Source organism: Anoplolepis gracilipes, chromosome 3 (assembly GCF_047496725.1).
Source record: "Anoplolepis gracilipes chromosome 3, ASM4749672v1, whole genome shotgun sequence".
In the NCBI taxonomy this organism is placed as follows: Eukaryota; Metazoa; Arthropoda; class Insecta; order Hymenoptera; family Formicidae; genus Anoplolepis; species Anoplolepis gracilipes.
Genome location: NC_132972.1, coordinates 3,268,517 through 3,288,445, shown reverse-complemented (window position 1 = coordinate 3,288,445; position 19,929 = coordinate 3,268,517). Strand labels below are relative to the sequence as shown.

At 25.5% G+C, this 19,929-nt stretch overlaps 3 protein-coding genes across 6 annotated transcripts; 1 reads left to right on the top strand and 2 right to left on the bottom strand.

Moving 5' to 3' along the window:
• Nucleotides 1–1,062: 1,062 nt before the first annotated feature.
• On the bottom strand, nucleotides 1,063–5,578 carry LOC140663542 (lysosomal aspartic protease-like). Of its 2 annotated transcripts, none has more exons than XM_072887777.1 (8): nucleotides 5,458–5,578; nucleotides 3,193–3,431; nucleotides 2,333–2,451; nucleotides 2,012–2,211; nucleotides 1,795–1,917; nucleotides 1,592–1,730; nucleotides 1,365–1,457; nucleotides 1,063–1,276 (listed from the first exon to the last, which is right to left on the bottom strand). In XM_072887777.1, exons 1-8 carry the CDS (start codon nucleotides 5,514–5,516, stop codon nucleotides 1,142–1,144), a joined length of 1,107 nt encoding a protein of 368 aa, XP_072743878.1. In that variant the 5' UTR covers nucleotides 5,517–5,578; the 3' UTR covers nucleotides 1,063–1,141. The 2 variants fall into 2 exon arrangements, with proteins under 2 accessions (XP_072743878.1, XP_072743879.1); XM_072887778.1 differs by lacking the exon at nucleotides 5,458–5,578 and adding an exon at nucleotides 3,574–4,320 and having other exon boundaries at nucleotides 1,064–1,276.
• A 2,500-nt stretch (nucleotides 5,579–8,078) lies between these two features.
• Nucleotides 8,079–11,506, bottom strand: LOC140663981 (lysosomal aspartic protease-like). Its single transcript, XM_072888613.1, has 8 exons — nucleotides 11,352–11,506; nucleotides 10,200–10,438; nucleotides 9,461–9,579; nucleotides 9,139–9,338; nucleotides 8,913–9,035; nucleotides 8,699–8,837; nucleotides 8,475–8,567; nucleotides 8,079–8,386 (listed from the first exon to the last, which is right to left on the bottom strand). The coding sequence occupies exons 1-8, from the start codon at nucleotides 11,489–11,491 to the stop codon at nucleotides 8,246–8,248; spliced, it is 1,194 nt and encodes a 397-aa protein (XP_072744714.1). The 5' UTR covers nucleotides 11,492–11,506; the 3' UTR covers nucleotides 8,079–8,245.
• A 2,462-nt stretch (nucleotides 11,507–13,968) lies between these two features.
• On the top strand, nucleotides 13,969–19,415 carry LOC140663842 (ester hydrolase C11orf54 homolog). Of its 3 annotated transcripts, XR_012046343.1 has the most exons (6): nucleotides 13,971–14,222; nucleotides 14,324–14,422; nucleotides 14,786–14,798; nucleotides 15,455–15,621; nucleotides 15,823–16,105; nucleotides 18,244–19,414. XR_012046343.1 is itself a non-coding variant. In XM_072888344.1 (5 exons), the coding sequence occupies exons 1-3, from the start codon at nucleotides 14,150–14,152 to the stop codon at nucleotides 15,514–15,516; spliced, it is 234 nt and encodes a 77-aa protein (XP_072744445.1). In that variant the 5' UTR covers nucleotides 13,978–14,149; the 3' UTR covers nucleotides 15,517–15,621; nucleotides 15,823–16,105; nucleotides 18,244–19,409. The 3 variants fall into 3 exon arrangements, 1 of the variants encoding a protein (XP_072744445.1); XR_012046342.1 differs by lacking the exon at nucleotides 14,786–14,798 and having other exon boundaries at nucleotides 13,969–14,222; nucleotides 15,410–15,621; nucleotides 18,244–19,415; XM_072888344.1 differs by lacking the exon at nucleotides 14,786–14,798 and having other exon boundaries at nucleotides 13,978–14,222; nucleotides 18,244–19,409.
• Nucleotides 19,416–19,929: the final 514 nt, after the last annotated feature.

Below are 19,929 nucleotides of genomic sequence, written 5' to 3'. Positions count from 1 at the left end.
ATTCTAAAATAAAAGCTTAAATATAATAATTATATGTAACAATTATAAAGCTTCTTGTTAGATATAATAATTATAAAAAAATATAATAATTTTAAATAATATACATTTTGTAACGATTTTGTAAGCCAAGTTATATTTTATAAATTTTTTCAAAGGTTTCGGTTTTACATTTTTTAAGATGTAGAATCTAAATTATAAGAAAAAATATGTTACAAAAAAATTCTGAACAATGTAGCAATAATATAAAATATCTTTGAAATGCTTCGTTGTTTTATTAAAAAATCAATTTATTGATATTGAATAAGAGAGACAAAGAGAGAAAGAGGAAGAAAAAGCGAGAGAGAGAGAGAGAGAGAGAGAGAGAGAGAGAGAGAGAGAGAAACAAAAGGCAATTTAATTAAGAGAAACATTATCAAGAAATAACTTAAACAAACGAAAAAGAAAAGAATCATTTGTTGTTATCATTAATAGCAAAATTTATAAAATATATTACTACATTATTTGTTCTGCATAAAGTATCATTATTATTGATTGTTATACATAATTATTATTATATACATAGAGAAGAAAAAAGTAATATACATATATTTAGAAAAAGCAAATAATAATTTTAAATAAAATTGCGAAACAAGTAACTATAAACTTGGCAATGAAAGCCATGCGCGGATGTTAATGCGTACATTTTCTTAGAAATTAATTCTTTCTCAAAATTTGATCATGCACAGAGCACATATTTTACTTGGTGTATTTTACCAAGAAATAGATTCTCATTTTTGAGAATTCTATAATCACTGTTTATCCCTGTAAAAAGATGTAGACGAGAAAAAATATCGGAGCGAAGTCGCTGAATCGGGAAAATTGTGAAAGATTAATATATAAAGTCAGTATATTGAAACAAAAATATTATTTTATTTTAACAGATTTATTTGTCTTTGACTAATATATAATAGATATATCAAATCGTTGATAAAAGATATTGCATTGCATAAATCTTTATTTTAATTTTCAAATGTATCACAAATATCTATTTATAACAGTTCATTGTATGATTAATATAATTTTAAGAAAATGTTATTTAATTATTTGCAAAGTTATTTATCTTACGTTTAACGGTATAATTTCAAAACACGGCAATCGACATTTATACCGCAGAAGCAAATCCTACTTGATTATTTCCCGCGTCAAACACGGTATAATAAGGGCCAATAAATACATCACCCAGAATCCATAGTGGTGAACCGCCTTGGAAACCGCTCAGACATAGGTCGTTCCCTAACTAAAAGTTAATTACATACATAATATTCGCGCTCTTTGTGTATTTAAATATAATAATTAAAATTTAAAATATAAACCATAATACTTACTTGAAGAATATATTGCTTAGGGGTAAGATTGAACGCCTTACCATTTAGAACAAAACTAATAACAGGCAACTGACTATGCGAATCACAATTCACCTTTAAACAAAAGATAATATTAAAGTACATACTAATTAATAATATAATAAATATTAACATACATATATTTAATAACTTTTTATGATTTAGCTGCAGAAAGCTATGTTATTAAAAAAATATGATTGTTTATTTACTTCTCCATTTTGATCAGTTCCAATGACCTGGTTAATAAGGGAGATATCATTTGCTGGTCCAACTATTAGTCCGGTACCTGTGTCAGCAACAGCTTGGCAGCCATTCTTGCACACGGTCACATCATTACCTACCAGGACACTACAGAAAAAACGTTAATTATTTGTTGCAACATATAATCAGTGTAATTTAGAAAATAATATACCTATCCATATCAAATTGCCAGTATCCTTTTTGAGTAACAGGTAGATATGTAAGGTGACCAACGTAATGTTCGGGATTGGAACCACCCAATAGCAATTCACCTCCTGCAGAAGCTGAAGGGTCTCTGCATATATTGTATATTTTATATGTTGGAATATATGTATTTTTTCAATTAAAAATACATGTATACTGTGCATAAGTGAAAAGCAGACACAAACCGATTTAGATAGAAACTGAAAACAGGTTTTTCTACTAGTTTTTGATTGACCATATTTGTAAAAACAGTTGTTACTCCATCTCTGGATATCTCGTCATAACCCATGCCCAAGATTCCGTCAAATTGTGAATAAACAAACGCTAAGCCTGGCTCATTAATTGCTTCTGCGAATGTTTGGTTTTGAACTTGGAGGCCGGCAACCTATAAAAAAATTAGTATTAGTAGTAAACTATTATCACGAAAATAAGAGAAAATAGGAAATGTTTATAAACTACAGTTGTAGTTATGAATATATAGAATTATTTGATTAATGAAAACTCACATTTACTACATCAGTAGATAAGAATCCAGTTAAACCGCCAGTTCCATACCCAATATCAAAACTCGTACCATTTGGTTTATATGTGCTGGATTTGCTGCTATCATATTTATTATGTGTTTCTGTAAAAAAGTAGTAAATAATATCACAAATTGACAGTATTAAAAAATTTTCAAAAATAAAAAAGTTTATTGATCCGATTAAATAATACTTGTTTGAATTATCAGATATATGTAAATGCATTTGTTTTAAAAAGTTATCTTTGTATGTCAAGGCTTATTCGTATTTTCAGAGAGTGAGTGTGATAGATTGCATAAATAAGTCTTTGAATGCAAATTGTAAAGCTTAGTTTTGTGATCTTTACATTATCAATAATTTTAATTCTTAAAATTACAATTTGTTTATGTCAATTAAAAATTACAAAAGATTAGATTTGAAAAATATAATTAATGAATTAGAGTTTTATAATATTCATAACATTTCAATCTATACTTTGATGTGATATTAATTATTAAAAAAAAGGAACATTTTTTTTTATTATTTTCAAGTACTGACTATTATTATTAAATACAATATATGCATATAAATAATAAAATGTATGTTAAACAAATAATGACATTTATATACTAACGTGAGTGTTGGTTAATTTGCACTCACTAATATATTTTGATAGAAAATATTCAAAAGTTTATAACCATTTATACCTATTTAAAATAAAGAAGGAAGTAAATAAAATAAAATAAAATTCTTCTTTACCGTTTGTTAGACATACATACATTCGTAAGCCGCGTAATTAAAAAAATATTGCTATATACTTATGATGCAAATTTATTATTATCCTGTATATATATTAAGATACTTACGACAAGCCTGATTATCAGAAGCGCATTTTACCGATGGTACCCAAAGATTTGAAGAACCAGTATCAAATTGTACTGTAAATTTCTGCGGCGGAGTTCCGATAGTGATATCACCAAAGTACTGTATGTCTAAATAATTTTTCATAGGTTCTGGTACACCATTGTTAGCCAAAAATTGTTTCACGTCGATACCCTTTTTCTTCAAAGTTTTCCGAATAGAATCCTTCTTGTGTAGTGGAATTCTTAAAAAAACAAGAACATTTTGTTACATGCATACATGTTACACACACATACATACATAATTGATATGGTTGGTTTTACAAAAAAATAAGTGCTTTAATTAAATCTTCGCGGGATAACGAACTCATTGACTGTACAACTTACAACTTTTTCAACACAACCAACGGTAACCTCCCAAAATGCTATGGACTGCCAAAAATTCATAAAGCCGGCACTCCAATATCGTTTCTTCACTCGCCAGTCCGTTTTTTAATACAGCTCGTTTTATCCATGACATATTGCAACGGTCAATTAAAAAACCTTTTTCTTATATCAAAAATGGTTGGACGTTTGCTAAGTCGATTCAAAACTTGACCATTGACGACAATGAGGTATTAATCTCTCTTGATGTAACCTCATTATTTACGAACATTCCGAAAGACTTGGTACAAATTTCGATTGAAAAATGATGGACTGACATATCCAATAATACAACCTTCAATTTACATCAATTCTTACACGCAGTTGAGATTGTCATGGATTCTACAAGCTTTAGATTTGAAGACCAATTCTATGAACAAATATATGGTAGCCCGATGGGTTCTTCCTTATCACCTATTTTGACAGATTTAGTAATGGATGACTTGGAAACACATTGTTTAAATTTATTAGATTTTTGACACTCCCGCTTATTAAAGATATGTTGATGACATTTTCACGATAGTTCCACTTGCAAAAATTGATTTTGTTTTGTCAACTTTTAATAGCTATCATCAGCGTTTGCAATTTACTCATGAAATTAAATTTAACAATACTTTAAACTTTCTGAACACTACAGTGGTAAAAGATAATGGAAAACTCATGACGAATTGGTTTCAAAAACCTATCTGTTCTAGCAGATTTTTAAATTTTTATTCTAATCATTCCTTTAAGTACAAAATCAACACAATGAATTAATTAGCTGATAATCGTTTTCACAAAAAAAAAAAAACATCCATATCGTCAAACAAATTTTAGCTAATAACTGTTATCCCCGAAATATTATTGACCATTACGTTCACAAAAGATTATGCACATGAAAACAACAAAAAAACATCCGAAACGTTGATGATAGCAAGGGTGGATTCGACATCGCCTCTTACATATCAATACCGTATGTTAAAGGTTTAAGTGAAGACATCAGCAGAACGATAAGAGGGACAGGCTTAAATGTAATTTACACTATAACAAAAAAACTCAATATAATCATTAAATGTAGGGAAGACAGATTGAATAGACTAAACAGGATTGAGATTGTCTATAAAATTGATTGCAACGACTGTGACGCCACATACAAAGGACAAACAAAAAGACATTTAAATACACAACTTAAAGAACATAGAAATAATATTAAATTACATGCGAGTAATGATTCTGTGATTAGTAAACATAGGACAGATCTCATGTACTTCAATTGGACAACACCTAGTATATTGCATTGTGAGAAACACACAAAGAAGAGAGTAATTGCTGAAATGGTTTTCATTAAGATGTACGATAATACAATCAATCTTAAAAAAGATACTGAAAATTTAAATCCTATATACAACATTTTAAAGTACTTTTAATGACATTGCTCCTTCTTGTTGTGTTTATTTGTCATTTCGCTTAATAAAATTTAGTTGACTATTTGACGTATAAATGTGACGGTTAAATTTTTACTCTTAACCGATACATCGTTAATTTAAGGTATGTTTCAATTGTTCGTGCTTGCGTTTGAGGACTGAAAAATGCTATTATTTAAAAACTTTATACACTAGAATACCTTTATATATCTTGCAACATTATAATTTCTTCAAACTTTAACGCAAATCTACACTCTTTCCGTTATAGACTTGATAAAGGATCTAAATCAAAGATCGAAACGTCATCTGTATATCGAACATCTAATTAAATAAATAAGTTTATTTGCCAGTTTGGTCGATTATTAACTATCTTTCTGAATAATAATATAATTGTTTAATTTCTCATTGTAAATGACGGCTAATGCAATATAAAGTGTATGCTTACCTGACTACTGCGTCGATCAACACCAAAAGCGCCGCGGCTACTACAAAATAGCGAAACATATTTTCAAAATTTTTGGCCAACTTTTTTTCTGCACCTTGTGATGTAACAAAAATAAATTGTAGTCTACTAGAGCTCTGATTTACCAACATGTGGCGGCGACTATAATATACGATTGCGCACTTTGAAAACATTTCCGGATTTCTATTAATCAATCAAAAATATCTAATCATGTAACAAATAATTTAAAAATATGTTATTTCGCATTTTTTTTAGTTAGTACAAACTTTATTAAAATAAATTGTTATATAAATGTATGATTAATGAGAAAGAAGCAATCAACCTGTTTCGAAAGAATATGTTACTTACATCGACTAGACAGACAGCCATGCAACATCAAATCATTGCCGTGATGATGAATGACGTTTTGCTTACAAGAGGTATCATTATAATTAGCAACAAGCTCATGTCAGCTGTTTGCACAATAAAATACTGCGCTGTTGATTGAGGCACAATTATGTAAAAGTTGATAACATGCAAAACATAAGTGACAACGTGCAGAATAAAATTTATGAAACATTTAGATGATATTAATCATTATTGTATTATTTTATTTACTTATTAAAAGATTAAGTTTTTTATATTATTATATACTATTTAAAAAAACAATTACGTATTTAAATCTGTTTAGAATATAGAAGGTGAATAAGGCAGAGCTCTTACAGTCATATAGGTTCAAATAACTTATTCATACATATTTATTGTCTACCAGATATTAATCAATACTCGAAATATACTTTATATACCTCATTTTGTTACGAACATTATCCATTAGAAATAAGGCGCAAATAATTTTTAATGAGAGCGAACATAATAAAAATAAAACAGTATGAACATTAGAAACATCATGAAGTTACATGTAACATTAAAAGTCAGTATAAATCTAATATTTGTTTGTAAGTCAAGGTATAGTTTTAAAATTTATAATATTATATAAATAATACGGTTTTAATATTATAATATACAATATAAAATAACAAAACCCAAATATTTGAAGAAAGATATTCTGGGTATATGTAAGGGTGATAAGATAAGAGCTCTAAGTAAAGATAAGGTGCGGAAATATGGAAGAATATAATAAGCATTAATTAGGAGATGATTGTAAAGTATATAACAAAATGTATAGAGACGAATGAATGGTCCAAAAGGATAAGTGAATACAGTGATGAAAGAATAGCAAGAATATTTAGTGGTAAATTGAATGAGAAGAAAGGTAAAATATTAAAAAGGATATAAAGAAAACAATGTTAAAAAAGGTCTATGATAAGGAGATCGTGATTTACTCTATAAATTAGATTATTTATATATCTAGTTAACTATTTATTTATTTATTGTATGGATGGATACGGGAGATATGAATTATTTAGCTGTGAGTTAAAGAAAGTATGGATGAATGAATGAGTGGATTTTTTGTTAACCAAGTTCCCTTCTTGGCTTGTAAGCTTGAAGAATAAACTATATTATATATACAATATACAATAATAAACAATAATGTATATATAATAATATATAAAGATTTATTTCATTACATGTTATTATTTGCAAGTTTTATTATATAATGTTTAATTTACATAATTTGAAAAGTATGGAACAATTTATAACGCATAATTAAGATATAAGTTGTAATATTTTTTTCATGCAATTTAAGGAAGAGATATATTATAGAAAGAATTTTGCCTGTTTTATATAATTGTATTTTAAATAATGTTATGTTTGAAACGTGATTATTTCAAAATTTAAAGAATTGAAGACTGTGAAGCTCGAATCATTATTGCGGAAAGATGTAGTGATTTTTTCCAAGAGAAAATTATAATTGTAGAAATATAGTATAAATTATTTCATTTGACAAATGAGTGCAAATTTTTAAACAAGAAATCATGTTATCAAATATCTTGCAATCATAAAATTTCTTACAAATTGAATTTGTTGCGATTGTATTATTATGTTAGTTTTACAGAAATAATTACTATCAATTTTTAGAGAAAGATTATACAAAACCCAAAAATCTTTATTGTCCTTATTATCTACATTTTTAAGATGTAAAATGTAAATTATAAGAAAAAATGTGTTACAAAAAATCTGGAAAATATAGCAATAATATAGAATATCTTTGAAACACTTTGTTTTTTTATTAAAGAATCATAATTCATTTATATTGAATGAGAGAAAAAGAGAGAGAGAGAGAGAGAGAGAGAGAGAGAGAGAGAAAGAGACAAAGAAATAAGCAATTTAATTAAGAGATTAAATAAGTGAAAAAGAAAAGAATCTTCTGTTGTTATCTTCTGTTATTAATGGCAAAATTTATTAAACATATTACTACATTATTTGTTCCGTATACAGTATCATTATTATTGACTGTTATATATAATTATTATTATATACATAGAGAATAAAAAAATAATATATATTTAGAAAGAGCAAATAATATTTTAAATAAAATTGTAAAAAAGATTAATATATAAAATCAGTATATTCAGTATACGGAAATATTATTTTATTTTAACAGAGATTTATTTGTCTTTGACTAATACATAATAGATATATCAAATCATTGATAAAAGATATTTCATTGCATATATCTTTATTTTAATTTTCAAATGTATCACAAATATCCGTTTATAATAGTACATTATATGGTTAATTATAATTTTATAAGAAAATGTTATTTAATTACTTGCAAAGTTATTTATCTTCCGTTTAACGGTATAACTTCAAAACACGGCATCGACATTTATACCGCTCGAGCAAATCCTACTTGATTATTTCCCGCGTCAAACACGGTATAATAAGGGCCAATAAATACATCACCCAGAATCCATAGTGGTGAATCGCCAAGATCTTGGAAACCGCTCACACATACGCCATTCCCTTGCTAAAAGTTAATTAAATTCATATTTACACTCTTCGTATATTTAAATAAAATAATTAAAAAAAATTAAAATATAAACCATAATACTTACTTGAAGAATATATTCTTCAGGGGTAAGATTGAACGAATTACCATTTATAACAAAACTAATATCAGGCAAATTAGGAAGCGAATTACAATCCACCTTTAAACAAAAGATAATATTAAAGTACTAATTAATAATATATAATAAATATTAACATACATAGATTAGTAACATTTTATGATTTAGCTACAGAATACCATGTTATTAAAAAAATATGATTCTTTATTTACGTTTCCATAATAATCAGCTCCAATGGCGTTGTTAATATTGGCAATATCAGATGCTGGTCCAACTATTAGTGAGGTACCTGTGTCAGCAATAGCTTGGCAGCCACCCTGGCACCCGACCTGACTATTACCTAGCAGGACACTATAAAGAAAACGTTAATTATTTGTTGCAACATGATCAGTGTATATGATCAGTGTAATTTAGGAAATAAGGTACCTATCCATGCTAAATTGCCAGTATCCTTCTTGAGTAACAGGAATATATGTAATCTCACCAACGTAATGATCGGGATTGGCACCACCCAATACCAATTCACCTCCTGGAGAAGCTGAAGGGTCTCTGCAGATTGTATATTTCATATATTGAAATATATATATTTTTTAAATTAAAAACACATGTATAACACATGTACACTGTGCATAAGTGAAAAGCAGACACAAACCGATTTAGATAGAAGCTGAAAACAGGTGGTGATATTAGGCCTTGACGGACCATGTTATCGAAAACAGTTGTTACTCCATCTACGGCTATCGTAGAATAACCCATGCCCAAGATTCCGTCAAACTGTGCAACATTAAACGTGTTGCCTGGCTCCTCAACTGCTTCTGCGAATGTTTGGTCTTGAACTTGAACCCCGGCAACCTATATAAAAATTAGTATTAGTAGTAAAGTATTATCACGAGAATAACGAGAAAATAGAAAATGTTTATAAACTATGATTGTAGTTATGATTGTATTGGATTATTTGATTAATGAAGACTCACATTCACTGTATCAGTAGATAAGAATCCAGTTAAACTGCCAGTCCCATACTGAATAGCAAACTGCTCACCATTTGGTTGATATGTGCTGGATTTGCTGCTATCATATTTATTATGTGTTTCTGTAACAAAGTAGTAAATAATATCACAAATTGACAGTATTAAAAAATTTTCCAAAATAAAAAAAGTTTATTGATCCGAATAAATAATGCTTGTTTGAATTATCAGATAAATGTAAATGTTTTTGTTTTAAAAAGTTATTTTTGTGTGTTAAGGCTTATTTGTATTTTCAGAGAGTGAGTGTGATAAGTTGCATAAATAAGTCTGTGAATGTAAATTGTAAAGCTTTGTTTTGTGAAATCTACATATCAATAATTTTAATTCTTAAAATTGCAATTTATTTATCTTGTTTAAAGAAAATAATTAGATTTAAAAAATATAATTAACAGAATAGAGTTTTATAATAAATAGTAAAATGCATATTAAACAAATAATAACATTCATATACTAACATAAGTGTTAGTTAATTTGCACTCACTAATAACGATATGTTTTGATAGAAAATATCGAAAAGTTTATAACCATGTTTATCTGTTTAAAATAAAGAAGGAAATATAAAATAAAATACTCCTTCACTCCTTTTGTTAGACAAATATACATTCGTAAGCCGCGTAATTAAAAATTGTTATGTACTTATGATGCAAATTAATTATTATCCTGTATACATATATTAGATACTTACGACAAGCCTCATTGTCAGAAGCACAATTTACCGATGGTACCCAAAGATTTGAAGATCCAGTATCAAATAGTATTGTAAATGGTTGTGGCGGAGTTCCGATAGAGATATCACCAAAGTATGATACATCTAGATAATTTTTCAAAGGTTCCGATACACCATTGTTAGCCAAAAATTTTTTCACGTCAATACCCTTTTTCTCCAAAGTTTTACGAATAGAATCCTTCTTGTATAATGGAATTCTTAAAATTAGAACATTTTGTTACATGCATACATATACAGACACATACATATATAATATATAGTTATATTTTTACTGATAGTAGCAGACATTTAAAAAAAATATAAGTTATAACAAAACGTAACTACATACGTTTAATTGTTACAAAAATCAAAATTATTCAACACATATTTACAATACAAAGGATTACATATGTAAACATTACTATGTAACAAACTTTAATTAACTAAACTAATATTTTTTAAAATTATAAGATTTATACATTGTATATATGTATGTATCTTAAATATTATGTAATTTAGTCTAAAGTCTTCAGGCAGTATAAATTAAGAGAATATGATTTTTAATGAAAGAGACTGTTGCATGTAATCTTATAGAAAGAAATAATTCAAAATTATATAACTGTATTTATTAGAAATAGAATGTGTGTAAGGATAGTGTAAAAAATAAAAACAAATAAGAAGAAGCAGCTCATTATTTAGTTCACACATTTACACGTTAAAAAATAGTTTACTATTTTAAAAAGGGCGGTAAGAATATTCTTGATAAGGTAGATAAAACCATGAGCTTCACGAATTCATAAATAATATTTTTTTTTTTCAAAAACACCCTACATTTATTTTTTTATTAATAATAATAAACAAATATACATTTTTAAAATTTCGTCCAATTCTTAAAACGCAATCACACATTTACGTAAATTTCCTATCGATTTCAGGAAGTCAAATATCATGAGATCTTTATAAATTCAATATTTATTATCGTCGTTTACAATGATATTTGAAGACTCAAGATTTAAGAAATTGATTAATCACAGTTGAATGTGAAAAAATAATGAAATATGATTGATTAATTTTTACGGCTTACGGCTTCATTGTAGTTGACGGCTAATGTAATATAAAGTGTGTACATACCTAATTTCTGCGTCGATCAACACCAAAGCCGCGGCCACTAAAAGAAACCGAAACATGTTTTCGAATTTTTTTTGCACCTTGTGAGTGGACGTACAAAGAATAAATTGTGGTCTACTACTAGAGCTCTGGTTTAGCGACATGCGGCGGCGACTATATATACGATTGCGCGCATTCGAAACATTTCCGGGTTTCTATCAATCAAAAATATCTAATCACGTAACAAATATTCTGAAATATTTTGTGTAACATGTTTTTTAATTAGCACAAATTTTATTAAAATAAATTGTCAAATGTGTTCGTGATTAATGAGAAAGAAGCAATCAACCTGTTTCAAAAGAATATATTATTTATCGACTAAACAAATAGCTATACAACAGTGGACTTTGCAAGTAACATTTTTGTTTGCAAAAAGTATTATTAATAATCAACAAGTTCATATCAGCTGCTTTTACAATAATATATCGCGCTGTTCAAGATTAAGACATAATTATACACAATAATGCAAATATTCATGTTGATAATGGCTTTGACGGTTAGTGATAAAAAAAGATTGAATTGTTTTTCTTATCGGAAACTATACAAGTAATTTAGAAAAAAAATTGATGCTAATGAATATACTGTGTGATGTAGCATGTCTTTTTTACTTTGATGAATTTTTGTTTCCGACTTGAAACATAGCTGAGTTTCGTCTGTTTAAAAATTTTGGTTATTTTACATATTGTTTTAATAAAATGAAAATTATATTATATTCATTTTTATTTGTTTTAATCATTTTTATCTAAATATCTGTTTCTTGTATGTATACTTATAACTTTTATATATTAAATATTCTTTGTATAATGTGAAGTATTATTGATATGCTTGACATTGAGTTTTGATATATATTTATACTTATTATGTAAATAAATGGTATTATTATTAATAAATAATTTCATCTTGTTTGTGTCGTTTTATTTTGATTTTGTCATATAGTAAAAAAGAAATAACTTGCTAAAGTGTACAGTTTGTACGACAGTATGTTTGTTTATGTTAACGCAATAAAAATTATTCTATTCAATAATACATTTTTAATTACAATTTATTTTTAACAAAAGTAATATGATGGCAATATTGTATTCTAGAAGAATGCGATGTTATATTTGAAATAAACTTGATTGTTTCAGAATTTAAAGGAGTAAATATCGTGAAGATGCATTAAATCATTAATGACCTAATTAAAACAATAATCTAGTAGTTCTTTTTACATACAAGAAAACTATAATTGCATTAGTAAAGATATATGTTATAAATTTGTTCGATGAATGCTTTTGGAGGTTTTTAAAAAAGAAATTAAAGATATGCGCGATATTCGAATACGTACGAGTATTCGAGTACGTATCCTACAATTCAAATTTACTATGAACAATTTTGTTGTTAGGTTAATTATATAAGAACAAGAATTAATACAAATTTTTAATCCACAGGGGACTATACAAAACCAAATAATCTAAATTACGTACATTTCCACATATAAAAGATATATTTTGGAAAAGTGATGCGTGTGTATGTTAGAAATAAAATATTTTATACAAAAAACAATATATATCTTTAAAAAAAACTTTTTTTAGAAAGTAAAGTGTAATTTATATACAAATATATATATATATGTTCGTCTTGACTCAAATAAAATTAATTTATTAATCAAGTAATAGGCTGCAAAGAAATAGTTATTACGCGCAAATAAAAATCTGAAAAAGTAAAGACAGCTTCTTTACCAGGATTGAGCGTTATTTAGTAATACTTATTACTGCTATAATGATATATTTTTATATTGGTATATATTAGTAAAATAAGTTTATCTATCTTAATTACATAATAAGAATTTAAGATTTTTAAAAAATAATATATTTTGTCAAATTAGAAATTTCAAGTAAGAAATATAATGCGAGAAATTAGAAAGTGTGTGTATAAATTAACAATAATGATTATTATTTTCTTAAAATAATAATTATTATTAAAATTATTATTAATAAATCTTTACTTTTTCACATTTTTATTTGCGTAATAACTATTTCTTTCCAGCTGATTAGTTACTTGATTAATAAATCAACAGTTATTATTTTAAAAGAAAATAATAATTATTATTTTAAAAGAATATATGTAAAATAATTATTGTTTTTTATTCAATAAATAAATTTTAATCGATAATAGTACAATTGTTATCGAAAATTTTAAATTCTTTTTGTTATGTGTGTGTATGCAGCGTGAAATACCACATAGCGTCTGTAACTATGCTTTTGATAAAATAATATCAATAAAAATAGGAACGATCATCGCTTATTACTGTGCCTTTGACTTTAAATTTCGCACTATTAAATTCCGCACATTGATCATTCATTCACAAATTGGCTAATAGATCAATTTATTTTGGATATCTTTATTTTATTAAAAATGCATTACGTAAATTTTTACAAAATAACGTATTTTTGGCTAGTAAAAATATTTTTCAAATTCTTATGAAATAATTTTGATTTGCTATCACCTCTTTCTTCATAACTGCTATGGTCTTCTATTTGTTTACATTTTGCTATTATAAGTTGTTTGCTATTATAACTTGTTATTATAATATGTCAGGTAAGATATAAAACACACGACCTTTATTCTTCGTTTACATCATATAAATACTTCATATTGATACTCGATCACGTGTACACGTATACGACAACGTTAAGAAGAATCATCTGTCTACTCGGTAAAATTATTAATTTGTGCTTTATAAAGGCAATATTATACACGCGTTTGCAGATGTAAACGATATTATGTCTTCTGGTGAGCGATATAATGTAGAAAGCACGAATTTATTTGTACCTGAAAATGAAAATCTTGCTACACGTAAATATATAATCTTAGTCATTTAATTCGTTAAAATATGACTATTTTTATATTTGTTACATGTATATTATATAATTATGTATTTATATATTATTTGTAAGGTCTACAAGATGGACTTCGGGACCATTACAAAGAGGCCACAGTTACATGGGAAAATTGTCCGGATCTGACTATAGAACCTTTTAATCTTGCCACACCAGGTAACAAAAATTTATTACATTTTTTAGCAAGTATACATATACAAATATATAAACCAAAAACTTCATTATCTTAGTATTCTGCACAAAATGTAATTATTTAAAAAAATTTCATGAATTTACATAGAACAAAATAAATAATCATCTTTTATGATTTTGATTAAAATACTTAAGTAACACATGTCACGGTTTATGTGACTTTAACAATTTTCCTTTTATTTGAAGCAATTAAATTATAAAGGCTCTAATCGATTAAAAATATAATTATATGATTCAAATTAAAATAAAACCAATATTAAAAATTTTATAAATGTATTTTTAGTGTCACATGTGTAATATTTTCTAATAAAAAAATTTTGTTTACAGTAACAATAATAACGTAAGAAAATAATTTAAAAATGTAATAATTTGAATTTGGATACATAGATATGTATGATTTATATGTAGGAAAAGTTTGACACCAGTCAATATTTTTTGAGGCATCATTAATCAGAACAAGAGTAATTTTCAGAAAAACACACTTATATTTAAGTATAAATATAACATAAAAAATATGAATTTAATATTTTTAACTCGTAGTTAAAGATATTAAGCCGATATGGTAAATTTAAAATGTTTATTTTGCACAATTTGCAATTTACGTACAAATTTGTTCCGACGTACATTAGATTCTCTTCTCTAAACTTGTATAGATGTTGTGATTTAATTATTATAATCAATTTCTGTTCATTGCCTGTTAGTAAGTTTAGTTTTCAATCTTTTGTTTGAAATTACAGTTTTTATAAGTGTTTGCTTAACAGTTGAGTCAAGGACAAAGATGATTCGAAATAGATACACATTATGATAATACGCATTGATATACATCATGTTAGGCAACAGATTATATTTACCTTATTTTCATAAATCGAGAAAATTTTATAGAAGCCTGTTTTTAAGATAATTTTAAATATTTTAAAAATGTGTAAAAAGTCGTCTTTTCCAAATTTTCAGACTAAAATGTTCCAAGATTGTACACTAATTGTAAGATAATTACAGGATTATGTGGTAATGCTGTACTTTTGGAAGTTGATGGTACACAACTGCAGAAGTATGAGTAAAATGTCAAAAACGTTTTAAAAAAAATTTATGATAACCACAATAATGCCTTTGTCATCGGAGCAAGTACTACTGTACGACGTTCAGATAATGATACATACGGCGAAGTATATATATATATATATTGTATAAGTATATACATATTATCATAATTTTCATGCAAAGAAATATTAATGCCTTATTACTAGATATCGTTTCTTTGGTTTAATATTTATTTATTTATTTTAATTTTAAACTACTAAAGTGCTATTTTTAAGATGTAAATATTTTATTATTTTGTATTTACACGAACATTATTTCTGCCATAGCTGTTTATGAATGCATCATTCTCATATTCACAAGCAACTAAAAACTTTGTGGAACTCAAAACCCAAAATCGCCTGGCTTTTATGCATCCAAAAACAAACGATTGTACAATAGAACCTAATAGTTCCACTTTTGTTTGCCTTGGCAACTTTTTTATCAACGAAGGAAAACCGGGAAAGGTTCTTAAAGTGCATGTTAAAAACAATATTAGTTATGACTTTTTAAAGGCAATGCAGCATACACTTAGAAGATACTCCTTTGATACTCCTAATCCTCAATTGGTTGGTAAGTAACATAGTAAGGAACATAATTACATACAAAGAAACTTAAATATTAAAAAATATTTTTTCGCTGACTTTTATGATGCGCAAATGTCACAAAACAACTAAAAGTAAAAATAAAACATGTTATTCTGCTATGCTATTCTACTCTTAATTAAAATATTTTTTTTTATTTAATAATCAGAAAAACATGATATCGAACAAAACAGTACAGAATTTATTGAATTGATTTCTGATGGATTGCAATTATTTTTCCTATTAATTTATATTTTTTTTTTATTAAATTTATTAAATTTATTAAAAATAATTTACATTTTATATAGATTCTTATATGCAGACAATATATTGACCTTAAATCTAGCTTAAATTTAAACTTATGCTTAACTGATTATTTTAATTGACTTATTTCCAACTTTATTTTTTAACATATATTTTTTACAAATTAAAATATTCTTTTATCTTTTAATTAGTCTCCCTTATTATACACACATACATATACGTCTATACTAATATATTATTACACATTTTATCAGAGAGGACTTTAATTTCTATTTTACTTTACTATTTCATTGTTTGTTTCTTTTTTACTGTTCTTTTCTCTTCAATTTTCTTTATCTATTTCTTTCTCTTCCTTCTCTTCCTTTTTTATTTCTTTTTTTTTTTATTTTTCTTGTCCATTTTTCTAATTTTATTCTCTTTATTTTATTCGTTCCCAATACCTTTATCTTCCCACCTGTCTCTCTTCAACTTTTTTTCTCTTTTGATTCGCTTTTTATTCTACATTTCTTTCATATATGTTTTCACGTTTTTTTTCTTTTTTCCACACATCTTACAATTTTTCTTCCACTTTTCTTTCTAGACTCTTCCTTAACAAAAAAGGTTATTTTATATAAAATATGTTTAGTTTGAAATGATGTATTTAATACAATATTTATATCATCTTGTTAAATGTGAATTTTAAATAAGTTTTAACATAATTATTTTTTCAAGATTCCTAATTTTTATTTTTAATTTTATTATATTACAGATATAGATATATATATGTACATTGCAGATATTGCATTCTGCGCAAAATTTGTTTATATATATATATATATATATGTGTGTATTTCAAACTAAACATATATATATATATATATATATATATGTTTAATAATAATAAAAAGATTTAAGATTAATTGTTATATATATTTATAAACATATAGTTAATAAATAATAATATGTGGACAATTGGATGCATGCGGAGAAAGCTAAATAAATTTAGAAAACATATCTTTTATTTCTGTACAATCAGCCAAATTTTCAAGTTTTATTTCAATAATTTATATTTTACATGTTTAAAAACGTACATATTCTTATAGTATTTTAAATAATAATCGATGAGTTTTTACCAAATGGAGTTAAAGTAATTTTATTTTGTTTGCTCATTACAAAATAATGACTCTTTAGTCTTATTGTTAGCAAAACATTTTAGTAGTCTTTTTGTATATATAATACATAAAAGTTTTAGCGTATCTAATGCATGTTTTTCTTTTTCTGTTATATTTTATTACATTTTTAATTATTTTGACATTATTTAGTCAAAATCAAATATATTAGATATTATTTAGATGATTGTTCCTATTATTAAATAAATAGAAAAACATTTACAAAAAGTATATATTTCTTAAACTCTCTGTAGACATTTTAAGATTTGCGACAAAATTCCAAATTTGATTCTATTTGTATAAATTTATGCCTCATATGTATTAATATATCCTATATATTTTAATATATATATATATATATATATATATATATATATATATATTCATTTATTTATTTGTACATATACATATTGTATTAATATATATTAATTTATATGTACTTAGATTATATTATCAAAACAAAAAAGGTTTCTGTATTACATAACACATAACCATTTATAAATAGAATTTTATCTTGAATTTTGTCGCGAATTAGCGTGTTTAAGAAAGCCTTTATTTTTATCAGTTCTACAACAACTAAATCTCATAAAAAATATATGAATACTTATTTATATTAGAGCTTGCTGTTAAGAAAAATTAACATAAAAATGCAATAATCTAGCTTTTTCTATTTTTTGTATAACAAATAAATATTTGTTCATATTTGTTTTCGTAGGCTTGGGTGGTACATTTGTGATGCAAAGCGGAGAAGCCAAACATACTCTCATATCACACCTATCTTGGAATAAATTATCGAAAAAGCCGGAAGATATTGTTGATTTGTCTTATTATGCCAATTTAAGTGAAAAAATAGTGAAAAATGTGAAACGTGAAAAAATAGTGTATAATGTTGACTTCAAAAAGATGAATTATTTGAATACTTAAAAATAAAGATTTTTGTAAGAAAAAAATCAAGTCATATGAGAACAAAATAATAAAATTATTTTTATAGTAGATTTAATCACTATTTCAGTTTATTTTTATTGAAATTAATACATAAAATATTTGATACTAGCTACATCAAGCATACGAAAAAGTAGACGTAAAAGCTATTTTTGAGTGATACGAGTTGTTGAATGACTCTTTATAATTTGTTAAAAGTGTCTGTGCCTCCTTTCGAAAGAAGAATTAACGAAATATAAAATACAAAAACAATCAAAATTTTTAATTTGTAGAAATCTGCAATTTGGGTAGTTAAAAATCCAAACTATAATTTTAAATTATTCTTACTATGAAATAAACAATTGTACATTATCTTTATACGTAATTTTACAATTAGTATCAACAAATTTATTTAGAAGAAGATACCGAAGTACGCTATGTACTAATTGTTCTAAAATGTATCAATCAAAAAGTTGACTGGATCTTAAAAGATTCATCATGCTGCGGAGGGTACGTTAAAATTAAAATATCACTATGTATAAATAAAAATAAAAACAAAAATATTTTGGAAAATGTTTATAAACGATTGTAGTTATGATTGATTTTTGTTTAATGATGACTCGCATTTATCACACATCAATAAATAAGATTTTAAATAAAGACAAAAGCGAAATCGGACAGAAAGTAATTTGTGTATCTGCGGGAGTTTTTATTAAATTTATGATGACTGTAAAGAATAGTACGTAATATAATAAGTTAGTATAAATATTAAAAAATTTTTTTAAATAAAGAAATTTTCTAAATATTTTTAAATTACAAGAATTGTTTGAATTATTAAATATATGTAAAATAGTGTGGTTGCTTTAATTCCTGAATTAACTTTATTTGTCAAAATTTGTTTGGATCTTGATAGAGTAAGATAAATTGCATAAATGAATCTGTGTATGCAAATAGCTTTTAGATATTTACACTATTAAATGCGTTTAATTATCAAGTTTGCATCTATTCACATTTTTTTTTAATTTACAAGATTTTGTTTTGCAAAATGTAATTATTGTAAGATTTTATTTGAAAAATCTAATTAGGTAAAATATAATTATGTAACATTAATTTTATTTCGATGTACACATTTAAATTTGATATTATTTTTCATATCATTATTATTTTTTTTAATGTGCTTGTAAGCAAGAGATAATCAATATTATTAAATACAATAAGTGCATATATAAAAAAATAAAATATTATATATACATATACTTATACTAAAACGTAAAATATAATTAACTACTTTTATATCACATGTATCCATTATTCTAGTATATTTGATACTATACATATATGTATATAGTATAAAAAAAATGGCATACAAAAAATCGTGATATTTTTTGAAATATATTAGTTTTAGCTCGTCAAATGTTAAGTTTTTTTTATAACTTGTAAGGTGTTATCCGGAATCAAAAATATAACAATTTAAAATATG

Bases quoted from the DNA above. Each gene is read 5' to 3' on its own strand.
- LOC140663542 (XM_072887777.1), bottom strand. From the start codon at position 5,516: ATGTTTCGCTATTTTGTAGTAGCCGCGGCGCTTTTGGTGTTGATCGAC. The intron at 2,212-2,332 runs GTGAGTTTTCAT...ATTTTTTTATAG, and splicing joins TATCTACTGATGTAGTAAAT to GTTGCCGGCCTCCAAGTTCA. The intron at 1,731-1,794 runs GTATATTATTTT...TTTTTTCTGTAG, and splicing joins TGGCAATTTGATATGGATAG to TGTCCTGGTAGGTAATGATG.
- LOC140663981 (XM_072888613.1), bottom strand. From the start codon at position 11,491: ATGTCGCTAAACCAGAGCTCTAGTAGTAGACCACAATTTATTCTTTGT. The intron at 10,439-11,351 runs GTATGTACACAC...TCTAATTTTAAG, and splicing joins TTGATCGACGCAGAAATTAG to AATTCCATTATACAAGAAGG. The intron at 9,580-10,199 runs GTAAGTATCTAA...ACTTTGTTACAG, and splicing joins TTCTGACAATGAGGCTTGTC to AAACACATAATAAATATGAT.
- LOC140663842 (XM_072888344.1), top strand. From the start codon at position 14,150: ATGTCTTCTGGTGAGCGATATAATGTAGAAAGCACGAATTTATTTGTA. The intron at 14,223-14,323 runs GTAAATATATAA...ATTATTTGTAAG, and splicing joins AAATGAAAATCTTGCTACAC to GTCTACAAGATGGACTTCGG. The intron at 14,423-15,454 runs GTAACAAAAATT...AGATAATTACAG, and splicing joins TTTTAATCTTGCCACACCAG to GATTATGTGGTAATGCTGTA.